This window comes from Pecten maximus, chromosome 1, assembly GCF_902652985.1.
Source record: "Pecten maximus chromosome 1, xPecMax1.1, whole genome shotgun sequence".
NCBI classification, from domain to species: domain Eukaryota; kingdom Metazoa; phylum Mollusca; class Bivalvia; order Pectinida; family Pectinidae; genus Pecten; species Pecten maximus.
The window spans coordinates 13,346,439-13,359,926 of NC_047015.1; the positions used below are offsets into that span (position 1 = coordinate 13,346,439).

The 13,488-nt window shown below is 37.9% G+C and overlaps 1 protein-coding gene across 2 annotated transcripts in view; it reads left to right on the forward strand.

Annotated features, from left to right (window-relative positions):
* Positions 1-12,124, forward strand: part of LOC117325484 (AP2-associated protein kinase 1-like) — a 51,867-nt gene extending 39,743 nt beyond the window's left edge. For both annotated transcript variants that reach the window (XM_033881737.1, XM_033881744.1), the window contains exon 17: positions 9,882-12,124. In XM_033881737.1, coding sequence (XP_033737628.1) covers positions 9,882-11,716 — 1,835 coding nt within the window. In that variant the 3' untranslated portion in view covers positions 11,717-12,124. The remainder of the gene's footprint in view (positions 1-9,881) is intronic.
* Positions 12,125-13,488: the final 1,364 nt, after the last annotated feature.

Below are 13,488 nucleotides of genomic sequence, written 5' to 3' on the forward strand. Positions count from 1 at the left end.
GCAAATATAGTTTTTTATCAAATAGAATATAATTGTGTGACAATACAGTGATAGGAAGTGGATGTTATGTGGAGTAGTAGGCTATAATTGTGTGACAATACAGTGATAAGAAGTGGACGCTATGTGGGGTAGTAGGCTATAATGGTGTGACAATACAGTGATAGGAAGTGGACGTTATGTGGGGTAGTAGGCTATAATTGTGTGACAATACAGTGATAGGAAGTGGACGTTATGTGGGGTAGTAGGCTATAATTGTGTGACAATACAGTGATAGGAAGTGGACGTTATGTGGGGTAGTAGGCTATAATGGTGTGACAATACAGTGATAAGAAGTGGACGCTATGTGGGGTAGTAGGCTATAATGGTGTGACAATACAGTGATAAGAAGTGGACGTTATGTGGGGTAGTAGGCTATAATGGTGTGACAATACAGTGATAAGAAGTGGACGTTATGTGGGGTAGTAGGCTATAATGGTGTGACAATACAGTGATAAGAAGTGGACGTTATGTGGGGTAGTAGGCTATAATTGTGTGACAATACAGTGATAGGAAGTGGATGTTATGTGGAGTAGTAGGCTATAATTGTGTGACAATACAGTGATAAGAAGTGGACGCTATGTGGGGTAGTAGGCTATAATTGTGTGACAATACAGTGATAAGAAGTGGACGTTATGTGGGGTAGTAGGCTATAATGGTGTGACAATACAGTGATAAGAAGTGGATGTTATGTGGGGTAGTAGGCTATAATTGTGTGACAATACAGTGATAGGAAGTGGACGTTATGTGGAGTAGTAGGCTATAATGGTGTGACAATATAGTGATAGGAAGTGGACGTTATGTGGGGTAGTAGGCTATAATTGTGTGACAATACAGTGATAAGAAGTGGACGTTATGTGGGGTAGTAGGCTATAATTGTGTGACAATACAGTGATAAGAAGTGGACGTTATGTGGGGTAGTAGGCTATAATGGTGTGACAATACAGTGATAAGAAGTGGACGTTATGTGGGGTAGTAGGCTATAATGGTGTGACAATACAGTGATAAGAAGTGGACGTTATGTGGGGTAGTAGGCTATAATGGTGTGACAATACAGTGATAGGAAGTGGACGTTATGTGGGGTAGTAGGCTATAATGGTGTGACAATACAGTGATAAGAAGTGGACGTTATGTGGGGTAGTAGGCTATAATGGTGTGACAATACAGTGATAAGAAGTGGACGTTATGTGGGGTAGTAGGCTATAATTGTGTGACAATACAGTGATAAGAAGTGGACGTTATGTGGGGTAGTAGGCTATAATGGTGTGACAATATAGTGATAGGAAGTGGACGTTATGTGGGGTAGTAGGCTATAATGGTGTGACAATACAGTGATAAGAAGTGGACGCTATGTGGGGTAGTAGGCTATAATGGTGTGACAATACAGTGATAGGAAGTGGACGTTATGTGGGGTAGTAGGCTATAATGGTGTGACAATACAGTGATAGGAAGTGGACGTTATGTGGGGTAGTAGGCTATAATGGTGTGACAATACAGTGATAAGAAGTGGACGTTATGTGGGGTAGTAGGCTATAATGGTGTGACAATACAGTGATAGGAAGTGGACGTTATGTGGGGTAGTAGGCTATAATGGTGTGACAATACAGTGATAAGAAGTGGACGTTATGTGGGGTAGTAGGCTATAATGGTGTGACAATATAGTGATAGGAAGTGGACGTTATGTGGAGTAGTAGGCTATAATGGTGTGACAATACAGTGATAGGAAGTGGACGTTATGTGGGGTAGTAGGCTATAATTGTGTGACAATAAAGTGATAAGAAGTGGACGTTATGTGGAGTAGTAGGCTATAACGGTGTGACAATACAGTGATAAGAAGTGGATGTTATGTGGGGTAGTAGGCTATAATTGTGTGACAATACAGTGATAGGAAGTGGACGTTATGTGGAGTAGTAGGCTATAATGGTGTGACAATACAGTGATAAGAAGTGGACGTTATGTGGGGTAGTAGGCTATAATTGTGTGACAATACAGTGATAAGAAGTGGACGTTATGTGGGGTAGTAGGCTATAATGGTGTGACAATACAGTGATAAGAAGTGGATGTTATGTGGGGTAGTAGGCTATAATTGTGTGACAATACAGTGATAAGAAGTGGACGTTATGTGGGGTAGTAGGCTATAATTGTGTGACAATACAGTGATAAGAAGTGGACGTTATGTGGAGTAGTAGGCTATAACGGTGTGACAATACAGTGATAAGAAGTGGATGTTATGTGGGGTAGTAGGCTATAATTGTGTGACAATACAGTGATAAGAAGTGGACTTTATGTGGGGTAGTAGGCTATAATTGTGTGACAATACAGTGATAGGAAGTGGACGTTATGTGGGGTAGTAGGCTATAATTGTGTGACAATACAGTGATAAGAAGTGGACGTTATGTGGGGTAGTAGGCTATAATTGTGTGACAATACAGTGATAAGAAGTGGACGTTATGTGGGGTAGTAGGCTATAATGGTGTGACAATACAGTGATAGGAAGTGGACGTTATGTGGGGTAGTAGGCTATAATTGTGTGACAATACAGTGATAAGAAGTGGACGTTATGTGGGGTAGTAGGCTATAACGGTGTGACAATACAGTGATAAGAAGTAGATGTTATGTGGGGTAGTAGGCTATAATGGTGTGACAATACAGTGATAAGAAGTGGACGTTATGTGGGGTAGAATGCCTACTAGTATAGAATACTCAACCCCTGCGGTACTCTTTTATCAGTTTGTTATATAAACTGTATTTTATATTTAACAATTAAATGTACTGTTTGCCTCTTGTTTATTTCGCCACTTTAGAAGAAAACATTACTTGTGTTACAGAGGAAATATTAAGTATTGGAGCCAGTCTACTTGCCAAAAATGCTACTGTTAACATTATTTCTTAATATAATCTCCTAACAGGGTAAGCTATAAGATAAAAAACAGGTCTTCGAAATATTGTTAATGATAATAATGTGATTACTTCATGATAAAGACTACATACCAAATATAGAGTAGAACTTTGTAATTTCAGACTCAGTTGGGTCTCAAAAAATGGATTATATTTCATATTATATAAAATGTCTCCTGTTGAGACTGAATTTTTACTTGGAGTTAAGCAGGGTGTTATCAGAGTTCAAGATAAGGACATTTGACTTTATATGTTTGATCTTTACATTCCTAATCCTGAATCGGAACCATCTATGAGATAGATTTTGTAGATAATTGCACTGTACTTCTCTACAGATAAAATGTCTTTAAATTGTTATTGACTAATGTAGCTGATTTATAACATGGGATTGTGTGCTGGAACAACGCTCTCATTATATTTGTCATTCTGTAAATAGAATCATACACATTGAAGTGTTAGGACCAAGTTTAGTCCGTGTGATGAGCAGGGAACAAAGTTGCATAGATGTAGAAAAAGTGATATTGATTAGCTTTGAAATGTTTTTTTTTTTGTATATTCAGTTTTTCTATGACAATGAAATGTTTTTCAACTAAAACATCAAAGATGTATTGTTTTTGTGTTCAAGTCTTGACAGGTTCTGTATCAATTCTTTTTTATTATGTTTTTGTTTATGATAATCATGCCAAATTTTTTAAAAAGTTTTACAGGGTATGTCATTAATGACAGGAAAACAGATGATGTTTTTATAGTGAGTGTTTAATTTTTTTTCATTTTTTTGTTTTGTTTGTTCCTTCTATTCCTAAATATCGAAGGCTTCATTTCTGTTGTTTATTTTGAGATGCTTTAATTACTTAGTTAAAACTTTGAAGTTTGCTGTTGATGATGCAAGTTAGTGATGCTGCTTGTAAGCTTTGTTGAGGAGGTTCTGTCTGGAAGGTTAGATGGCGAAAGTTACATAGGATTCTTATACTGTTGATCTTATTGTTGTGCATTCATCAGATATATTTGGGATAGATATGTTTTATTCTTACTTGTGGTTTATTATGTTTGTAATTGACTATCCAGTGATTTTGTTTGTGCCCTTTTTCAAATAGTGATTCTTTGTCATTGGTTGTCTATGCAAGAATATGAAATTACCTCCCCTTTCCTAACTGCTCCTGTTTGGTATATATATGTATGTATACTGTATATAGTATGAGATTTGCATTAATTTAACAGTTCATATTTTTGTTAAAATTAAAAAACTGTTAACAGTTTATATTTTTGTCAGTTGAATGCTATGAAAAAACTGAAGTACATGTGTTATATAATTTTGTACATTTCACGACTGTATGTCAAAGGATGCTACAGTATGTGCATTGCTAGTTTTCTCAAATTCAAGGTTATATCTTTTCCTAGTTATATTTAAATCTCCACCATTAAAAAAGAAGATGAAAGATTTTTTTTTTTTTTCTTTGTAATTGGAATTAAATTTGGAACTTGGTAATTTCCCATTGGTAGGAGATTTTCTACTTTGTGATGTGATAAGTTTTTGTATGCTTGCTCCTCCCAGATATTTGTTACCCTTTTAGAAATTGTTACTTGGACAAAGAGAAGGATATGACAAGGGTATTTTTGCTGAACATTATTTTGTTGTTTTGTGTATAAAATAAGATATTACCATGATCTAACCAGCATATGGTCTTAAGATAAGTAATGAAGAGTAGAAAACTGTTAGTGTATACTGATCACAGTACTATTGTACCATTGAATCAGTCTCCTCATAGCCTGTCACAAAACCTCAATTCAGTCTCCTTATAGCCTGTCACACTTCATCTCCTCAAATCAGTCTCCTCATAGCCTGTCACACAACCTCAAGTCAGTTTCCTCATAGCCTGTCACAAAACCTCAAGTCAGTTTCCTCATAGCCTGTCACAAAACCTAAAGTCAGTCTCCTCATAGCCTGTCACCCAACCTCAAGTCAGTCTCCTCATAGCCTGTCGCACTTCATCTCCTCAATTCAGTCTCCTCATAGCCTGTCACACTTCATTTCCTCAATTCAGTCTCCTCATAGCCTGTCACACTTCATTTCCTCAAGTCAGTCTCCTCATAGCCTGTCACCCAACCTCAAGTCAGTCTCCTCATAGCCTGTCGCACTTCATTTCCTCAAGTCGGTCTCCTCATAGCCTGTCACACTTCATATCCTCAAGTCAGTCTCGTCATGGCCTGTCACACTTCATTTCCTCAAGTCAGTCTTGTCATAGCCTGTCACCCAACCTCAAGTCAGCCTTCTCATAGCCTGACATACATCGTTTCCTCAAGTCAGTCTCCTCATAGCTTGTCACACATCATTTCCTCATACATGAATGTTACTTGTCACACTTCATGTCAAGTCGGTCTTGTCATAGCTGGTCACACTTCATGTCAAGTCGGTCTTGTCATAGCTGGTCACACTTCATTCAAGTCGGTCTCGTCATAGCTGGTCACACTTCATTCAAGTCGGTCTCGTCATAGCTGGTCACACTTCATGTTCTCAAGTCACAACTATTGAGGTGTTATGGTATGTATTAAAAAAACTGACATTTTGATACTTTCTCTTAATAATTTAGTCCCAAAAGTGATGAATGGCCAAGGGTGTTAACATAAGTTTATACTGGTGTTAAGTAAACCAGGCTTCATAAATATTTCCACAAAGTGTAAGCAATTATATTTGAAACCCAATGATTCAAAGATCTGTCAGCTTGATGGTGCATTAGAGCAAAGCATTCATTTGATTTGAAAGTGTAAATGAATCTTTTTGTTTCATTTCAAATAGAGAAGAAATCTTCTACTGGGAACCTTTGCCAATAAGCTTGCAGAGGTTTGAAATAATGGGATGTGTTGTACTTTGTAAGAGTAATTATGATATATTTATTGTACCCTGATTTTCATGGTTAATGCCATTGGTTGTAATTATCGGGTGTCATCTGGGGAGCCTTGTTTCAAAATTGCTTTCTATTTTCACTTTTATTTTCTGTTTTAAATTTGTTTTGCACAGCCCTTTGCATGACAATATTGTTGATAGACAAACAATATTTCCTGTACAATTCGACAGCGGAGAGCTAGGAACTCTTGGACCATCCTTTTGATCTTCACATCATGCCTTTTATCACTTCTGCCATTGTTTATTCCCTAAAATGTACTTTGAAGATATCTGTATATAACCATGTTTGTGCTTATTAACATAATCAAAGTCAGCAGTTTTGAAACAAGGGTTGCCATGGTAACAAAAAGGGAAATTGTGCCAAGTGTATGTGATATAATGGTACTGTATGATAGATGTACTAATAGTCAGTGATAGTATCACCTGTTAGGGGCTCCTTGTTCATATTTTAATAGAATTTATTTTTGTTGTTGCCATGATTGCGAATATCTAATTTGTAGCTCGCATACATTTTGAAGTAATTTCAGAATAAAGATAATTCTTTGAAATCAATATTATTGTTGATTTATTTGTATCACAAAACTGCTGACTTTGCTGATTGCTTGTTTTACAGATTTATGATTCTCCTCATCAGCATTTTAAGGTTTTATATACAATATTCAAATGATCTTGTCTAGAAATTTTAACAAAATACTATTGTACATTGTGGTGAGTTACCTCCTAATTGACAAGTAAATTATATATTGTAGTGAGTTACCTCCTAATTGACAAGTAAATTATACATTGTAATGAGTTACCTCCTAATTGACAAGTAAATTATACATTGTAGTGAGTTAGCTCCTAATTGACAAGTAAATTATACATTGTAGTTAGTTACTGTCTAATTGACAAGTAAATTATACATTGTGGTTTGTTACCTCCTAATTGACACGTATATCATACATTACAGTTACTGTTTGTATACATGTAGTTACAACATTTCATCATTACTGATGCACGGAAGTCTTAACTTGCAAAACACACATGTATCTAGTAGTTAACCTATAGCCAAATTAAAGACTTACGTATACCTAAAGTCACCCAAGGATAAACATCTACTGGATTACAAGCTGATAAAATAAAATAGCTGACTGCAGAAACAACTTGACCTAACAAGAATATAAAAATATTATGTCTAATGACAGGCTAAATGATATTTGACCCACGATCAACCTCAACTGAAAGATACATTTGCTACTCGAGGATGACAAAAGTATAAAATAGAAAGTCTTTATTGAGGGCGAAAAGAACACTTCTACCAACTCTATCACCCAACACTACAGAAAGTTACCTAGTGACATCACATCTATGATAGCATTAACATGTTCTTTTTCAGAAAAATCAACAAAGATTGTATCAGTTAACATAAATCACTGAGGAACACAGCCCAGATTTCCTGTTTATCAGTCCAAAACATTCTACAATATACCGTATTTGACCTAATAAGGGTGCCTGCCCTAATAAGGGCGCCCCTACCTTTTTTCAAGGAAAAAATCTTTGACTGAGTGTCAAAATGGTGTTCAAAAGTAATAATTTATGTGAAATGTTTTGCTACTTTATTTGTTCAATTTTCTTGAGCAAATTAAGTAACTGGATCACAAGTTTTCGCCACATTTTGTCTATTCCTACAGATGACATGTCAGTGCAAAGAGCACCGAAACTAAACACACATACAAATAATAACTTACCATCTTTATTTGAAGATAAAGTAAAAGACTTCATTCTTGTTGATAAATAACTTTGGTTCAGAACAGAAAGCTAGTAAAAGACATTGTAAATCTCCATATAGAGGTCCACCTTCAGTATCTCCTCTCAGAGGTTCACCTCCATATAGAGGTCCACCTTCGGTATCTCTCAGAGATTCACCTCCGTAATGAGGTACAACTTCGGTATCTCTCAGAGATTCACCTCCGTAATAGAGGTCCACCTTCGGTATCTCTCAGAGATTCACCTCCATATAGAGGTCCACCTTCGGTATCTCTCAGAGATTCACCTCCATATAGAGGTCCACCTTCGGTATCTCTCAGAGATTCACCTCCGTAATGAGGTCCACCTTCGGTATCTCTCAGAGATTCACCTCCGTAATGAGGTACAACTTCGGTATCTCTCAGAGATTCACCTCCATATAGAGGTACACCTTCGGTATCTCTCAGAGATTCACCTCCGTAATGAGGTACAACTTCGGTATCTCTCAGAGATTCACCTCCATATAGAGGTCCACCTTCGGTATCTCTCAGAGATTCACCTCCGTAATGAGGTACAACTTCGGTATCTCTCAGAGATTCACCTCCATATAGAGGTCCACCTTCAGTATCTTCTACCAGATATTCACCTCCATATTGAGGTCCAACTTCAATATCCCCCCAGAGGTTCACCTCCATATTGAGGTCCAATATCAGTTTTCCACCTCCAAATTGAGGTCCATCTCCAGTATTCAGGACCTTTGTAAATCTTAGTAGGTATACCCGTGAGAGGGCTCGCATCAGAGGCAGAGATCACTGTAAACTTTAACTAGGTGTGTCTGTATGAATTATAGAATATGATCCTTCTCAAAATATATGCCTCACTATGTCCGCGCTAGTGTCCATTTCTCGGGTAACCATCAAAGACTATGGGCCTCCGTAACTATTCATAACATACATATATGTATCTGCCAAATTTACCAGTGTTGGTCATACAGTAAGAAGAGTACACCTGGTCTTGTGTTGACCATTCAGTCTTTATGCCAGTGTTGCTACCCTCACATTACAGAAGCAGCCGATTCTGTCATTGACAGGCCACATTTATGTTACTCAGAGAGGAAATAATACCACCTTGACACCAGGGTCAGGAAATTTTAACTAGCATTCAGCGAGGAAAGTTTTCTTATTTAAAGCTGATCTAATCTCTTGTTGCATAGGAAATCAAAGGTCAGGTTCTAAGTACTTCAGGTGTGAGGAAATATCTAACCAATAGAAACTTCAAAAATCAAATCAACGTACATGTTTCTGGCATTGTCACAATCATGCATGCTCACAAGATCCAAGGCCACAAACATGTAAGGTCACATATCCCAAAGTCACAAATATCCAAGGTCACGTAGATTAAGCTCTCAACATGCAAGGTCACAAAGATCCAATGTCCCAGATAAAGGTATTGTTGAACAAAGTTACCTTATCCCACATTAAACTTCACAGGGATCAAAAAAGGTTTTTTATTATCATTTAAACATATTCATCAGGGGAAAAATGATCTAGAGGAGACAGGGGTCAAATGTTTTAAATTCTTACAACACTTCTTCACAATAACAAGGAGGCCAATACTATCTGGTAGGTATCATGCTAAAATAAGTGGTTGTTAACTTCTTCAAAAACCATTATATTTTCTTAACCTACCAAGGTCATGAGGGTCAGATGTGTTAAAATCATTGAACAATTTCATTTTGATAGCCAGGAGACTCAGTGTGACAATATTTGGCCAGTAACATGCTGAGATGAAGTTATATAACATTTGATGAAATAAAAGTCTTTGACCCACTTCCGAAAAGACCAAATGTCTCTTAGCTTCTTTTGATTTACAAAGTAACACAGGTGAATGAAATACTTTAAGTTTGGTATCCAAATACACCAAATGGATATTGGCATGACTGCTGTAATTAACCTCCTGGAGCCCATGGTTAATACATTTCATATATCAAAGAGCTTTGTATACAAATGTTCTTTGTGGATGTATAGTTTTGAGAAAGTGAGAGCTATTTTGTAACTTCTCATGATTGTGGATTAACCTTTCAGTATTCATATGTAATTATAGAATAGCAAATGAATCAGCTCAAAATTTCATAATTATGTATGATTATAAAGAAATATCAAGCAGGACCAAACTATTTTGATACTGATTCACAATTTTGATTTGACCATTCTCAATTTTTGAGGAAAAAAAATACTAGTTTTCTGTGATCTTTGTATCTAATGGACAAAATCAAAAACATTTTACTAATGCAATTTGTTTTTATGTTACAATTTTTCAGAGGAAGAAAATGATGAAAAATCCAATGGAAAACAAGACAGGAAGGAACCCAAGGATACTGTTAACCAGGAAACAGAATCACATGACTTCTTTGGTGCTTCTTTAGTAAAAGCCGCATTGAATCGGGCATCACGGTACCAACAACTGGTTGACACCGATGAGGACAGTGAAGAGAAAAAAGTCTCCAAACCAATAGAGCCCCAGGCTAAACCTTCCAAAGAACAGGCAGAGTCCAGCTCATCATATGCAGAAGATGACCACCCTGATGTACATGTAAATAGAAATGCTAAAGACTTCAGTTACAAGGAGTTAGAGGACGAGTATGGCAGTCGACCTGTGCCTGCTACATCGGCAAATAAACCACGTGAGGGACACCAGGGGGCACCACAAGAGTTCAACAGCCGGCGTTCTGTGGGGCGTGAAGTACCGCCAGGTACAGATCAGAGAAACATGAATTCATCAGACAGGATTGTAGGTCATGAGTATGGTGTACGGCCACTTTTAGATGATGATGAGTTAGAGGATTCATATGGAATGCAGCATCACCATGGTAACTCAGAGACTGGCTATTCACATGATCATGATGACAGTACCCCCAGCAGTAATAGCACGGTATCCCCTAACATGCTGGGTAGTCCTTCTCTGTCCCCGTCTATGGAGACCGGTTCATCAGATCCATTTGCTTCCGCACCATTTAGGAAGAAGCAGACAAGAAAAAAGCGTCCATCTAGTGCTGTTATGCCAAGTAAACCAGCTGGAAACCCAGATATATTTGCCAAGGCACCATTCAAACCAAAGTTTATGACAAAGTCCAAGACTCACCAATCTATAGGAAGCCCACTCCTTCAGATTGACAAACCTGGCGAGGCCCAAGCAGGGGAGTCAAGCAATGGGGATATATTTGGCAAGGCCCCTTTTAAAATAGCTCCTGTAACAAAACCAAAACAATTGACACACGAGTTGTCTCCCCCTTGTGAGCCAGTGTCATCTGTGGGCCTAAGCTCTGAACAGGCCAAACAATCTGTGATAGTATCCACTCCCTCCTTCATGCCACCCAACCCTAGACAGTTCTACTCCATGTCCCTCACCACGTCCCACTCTGCCAGTGTACAGGCACCTGTGAAAGAGCCTCCCAAGGAACACTTCGCCGTCTCTGATCCCTTTGGGGCAGTGCCATTCGGTCATATGAGAATGAATAAAAAGGCTGATGATGTACAAACAAGTAATGTGAAAAAATCTCAGTCGTTTGGTTATAATCCCAGAAACACAGTATCTAAACAGACACAGGATGTGAGGCAAGTATCTGGTGGTAGTGATGTCGGTTACCAATCCCTCAGTAATGAGGAGATTAAATTTCCAGACTCTATCTCCCCCGGGCACCAACATGCTGAGGACTATTTATTGAGCAGGGACAGTGATGATGAGGATGAGCAGGATGAAGAAGAAAACCTTAGTTCCAGTTTTCAGCATTCCAGAGGTCGCAGCAAACCTGTGCGGCGGAGCCCAAGAGATACTGTTCCTACATCAGGATTCGCAAACATGAGTTTTAATGATGACGATGAAGGAGGTGACCCTGATGGGGTTCACGCTCAGGGATACATGGGACAGGACTTGAGTAAATGTATGGGACAGAGTTTACATGTGTCAAGTATTCGTCATCCTGCATATACCAAGGAGTCTATCTCACATGTAGCAAATGCTTCAACAGAGGCAATGAAGGTGAGCTCTGGTGGATACGACACCTTCACATGGCCGAGGAAACAACGCAAGATTCCCAGCATGGCCACTAACGAACCATTTAGTTCCAAAAAGAAAGTAGATGTGGTATCAAAGTGATAACAAAGATAGATTAAAAGCACATTGTAATAGCCAGCAAAGACAAACGTTCTACACAATTTAATCACCAGCAAAGACAGATTGCACATTGTAATAGTCAGGTTATGATTTCGGTGATTCTAAAAATTTTAATCTGTATGTGTACATGTACCAGAAAAACTAGTTTAAATTCCATGAAAGTTTGTGTTGTTTACACAGACTTGTATTAGTTATCATTGATATTTTTTGTATGATTTATGCTTATTTTACGATGCAAAGTTGTGCATTCGATATAGTTTCTAGATCACCTGTACATCTGATACAGTTACTACATCACCTGTACATCTGATACAGCTACTACATCACCTGTACATCTGATACAGTTACTACATCACCTGTACATCTGATACAGTTACTAGATCACCTGTACATCTGATACAGTTACTACATCACCTGTACATCTGATACAGTTACTACATCACCTGTACATCTGATACAGTTACTACATCACCTGTACATCTGATACAGTTACTACATCACCTGTACATCTGATACAGTTACTACATCACCTGTACATCTGATACAGTTACTACATCACCTGTACATCTGATACAGTTACTAGATCACCTGTACATCTGATACAGTTACTACATCACCTGTACATCTGATACAGTTACTAGATCACCTGTACATCTGATACAGTTACTAGATCACCTGTACATCTGATACAGTTACTAGATCACCTGTACATCTGATACAGTTACTAGATCACCTGTACATCTGATACAGTTACTAGATCACCTGTACATCTGATACAGTTACTACATCACCTGTACATCTGATACAGTTACTACATCACCTATACATACAGTTACTACATCACCTGTACATCTGATACAGTTACTACATCACCTATACATACAGTTACTACATCACCTGTACATCTGATACAGTTACTACATCACCTGTACATCTGATACAGTTACTAGATCACCTGTACATCTGATACAGTTACTACATCACCTGTACATCTGATACAGTTACTAGATCACCTGTACATCTGATACAGTTACTACATCACCTGTACATCTGATACAGTTACTAGATCACCTGTACATCTCATACAGTTACTAGATCACCTGTACATCTGATACAGTTACTAGATCACCTGTACATCTGATACAGCTACTACATCACCTGTACATCTGATACAGTTACTAGATCACCTGTACATCTGATACAGTTACTACATCACTTGTACATCTGATACAGTTACTACATCACCTGTACATCTGATACAGTTACTAGATCACCTGTACATCTGATACAAATACTACATCACCTGTACATCTGATACAGTTACTAGATCACCTGTACATCTGATACAGCTACTACATCACCTGTACATCTGATACAGTTACTACATCACTTGTACATCTGATACAGTTACTACATCACCTGTACATCTGATACAGTTACTAGATCACCTGTACATCTGATACAGTTACTACATCACCTGTACATCTGATACAGTTACTACATCACCTGTACATCTGATACAGTTACTACATCACCTGTACATCTGATACAGTTACTACATCACCTGTACATCTGATACAGTTACTACATCACCTGTACATCTGATACAGTTACTACATCACCTGTACATCTGATACAGTTACTACATCACCTGTACATCTGATACAGTTACTAGATCACCTGTACATCTGATACAGCTACTACATCACCTGTACATCTGATACAGTTACTAGATCACCTGTACATCTGATACA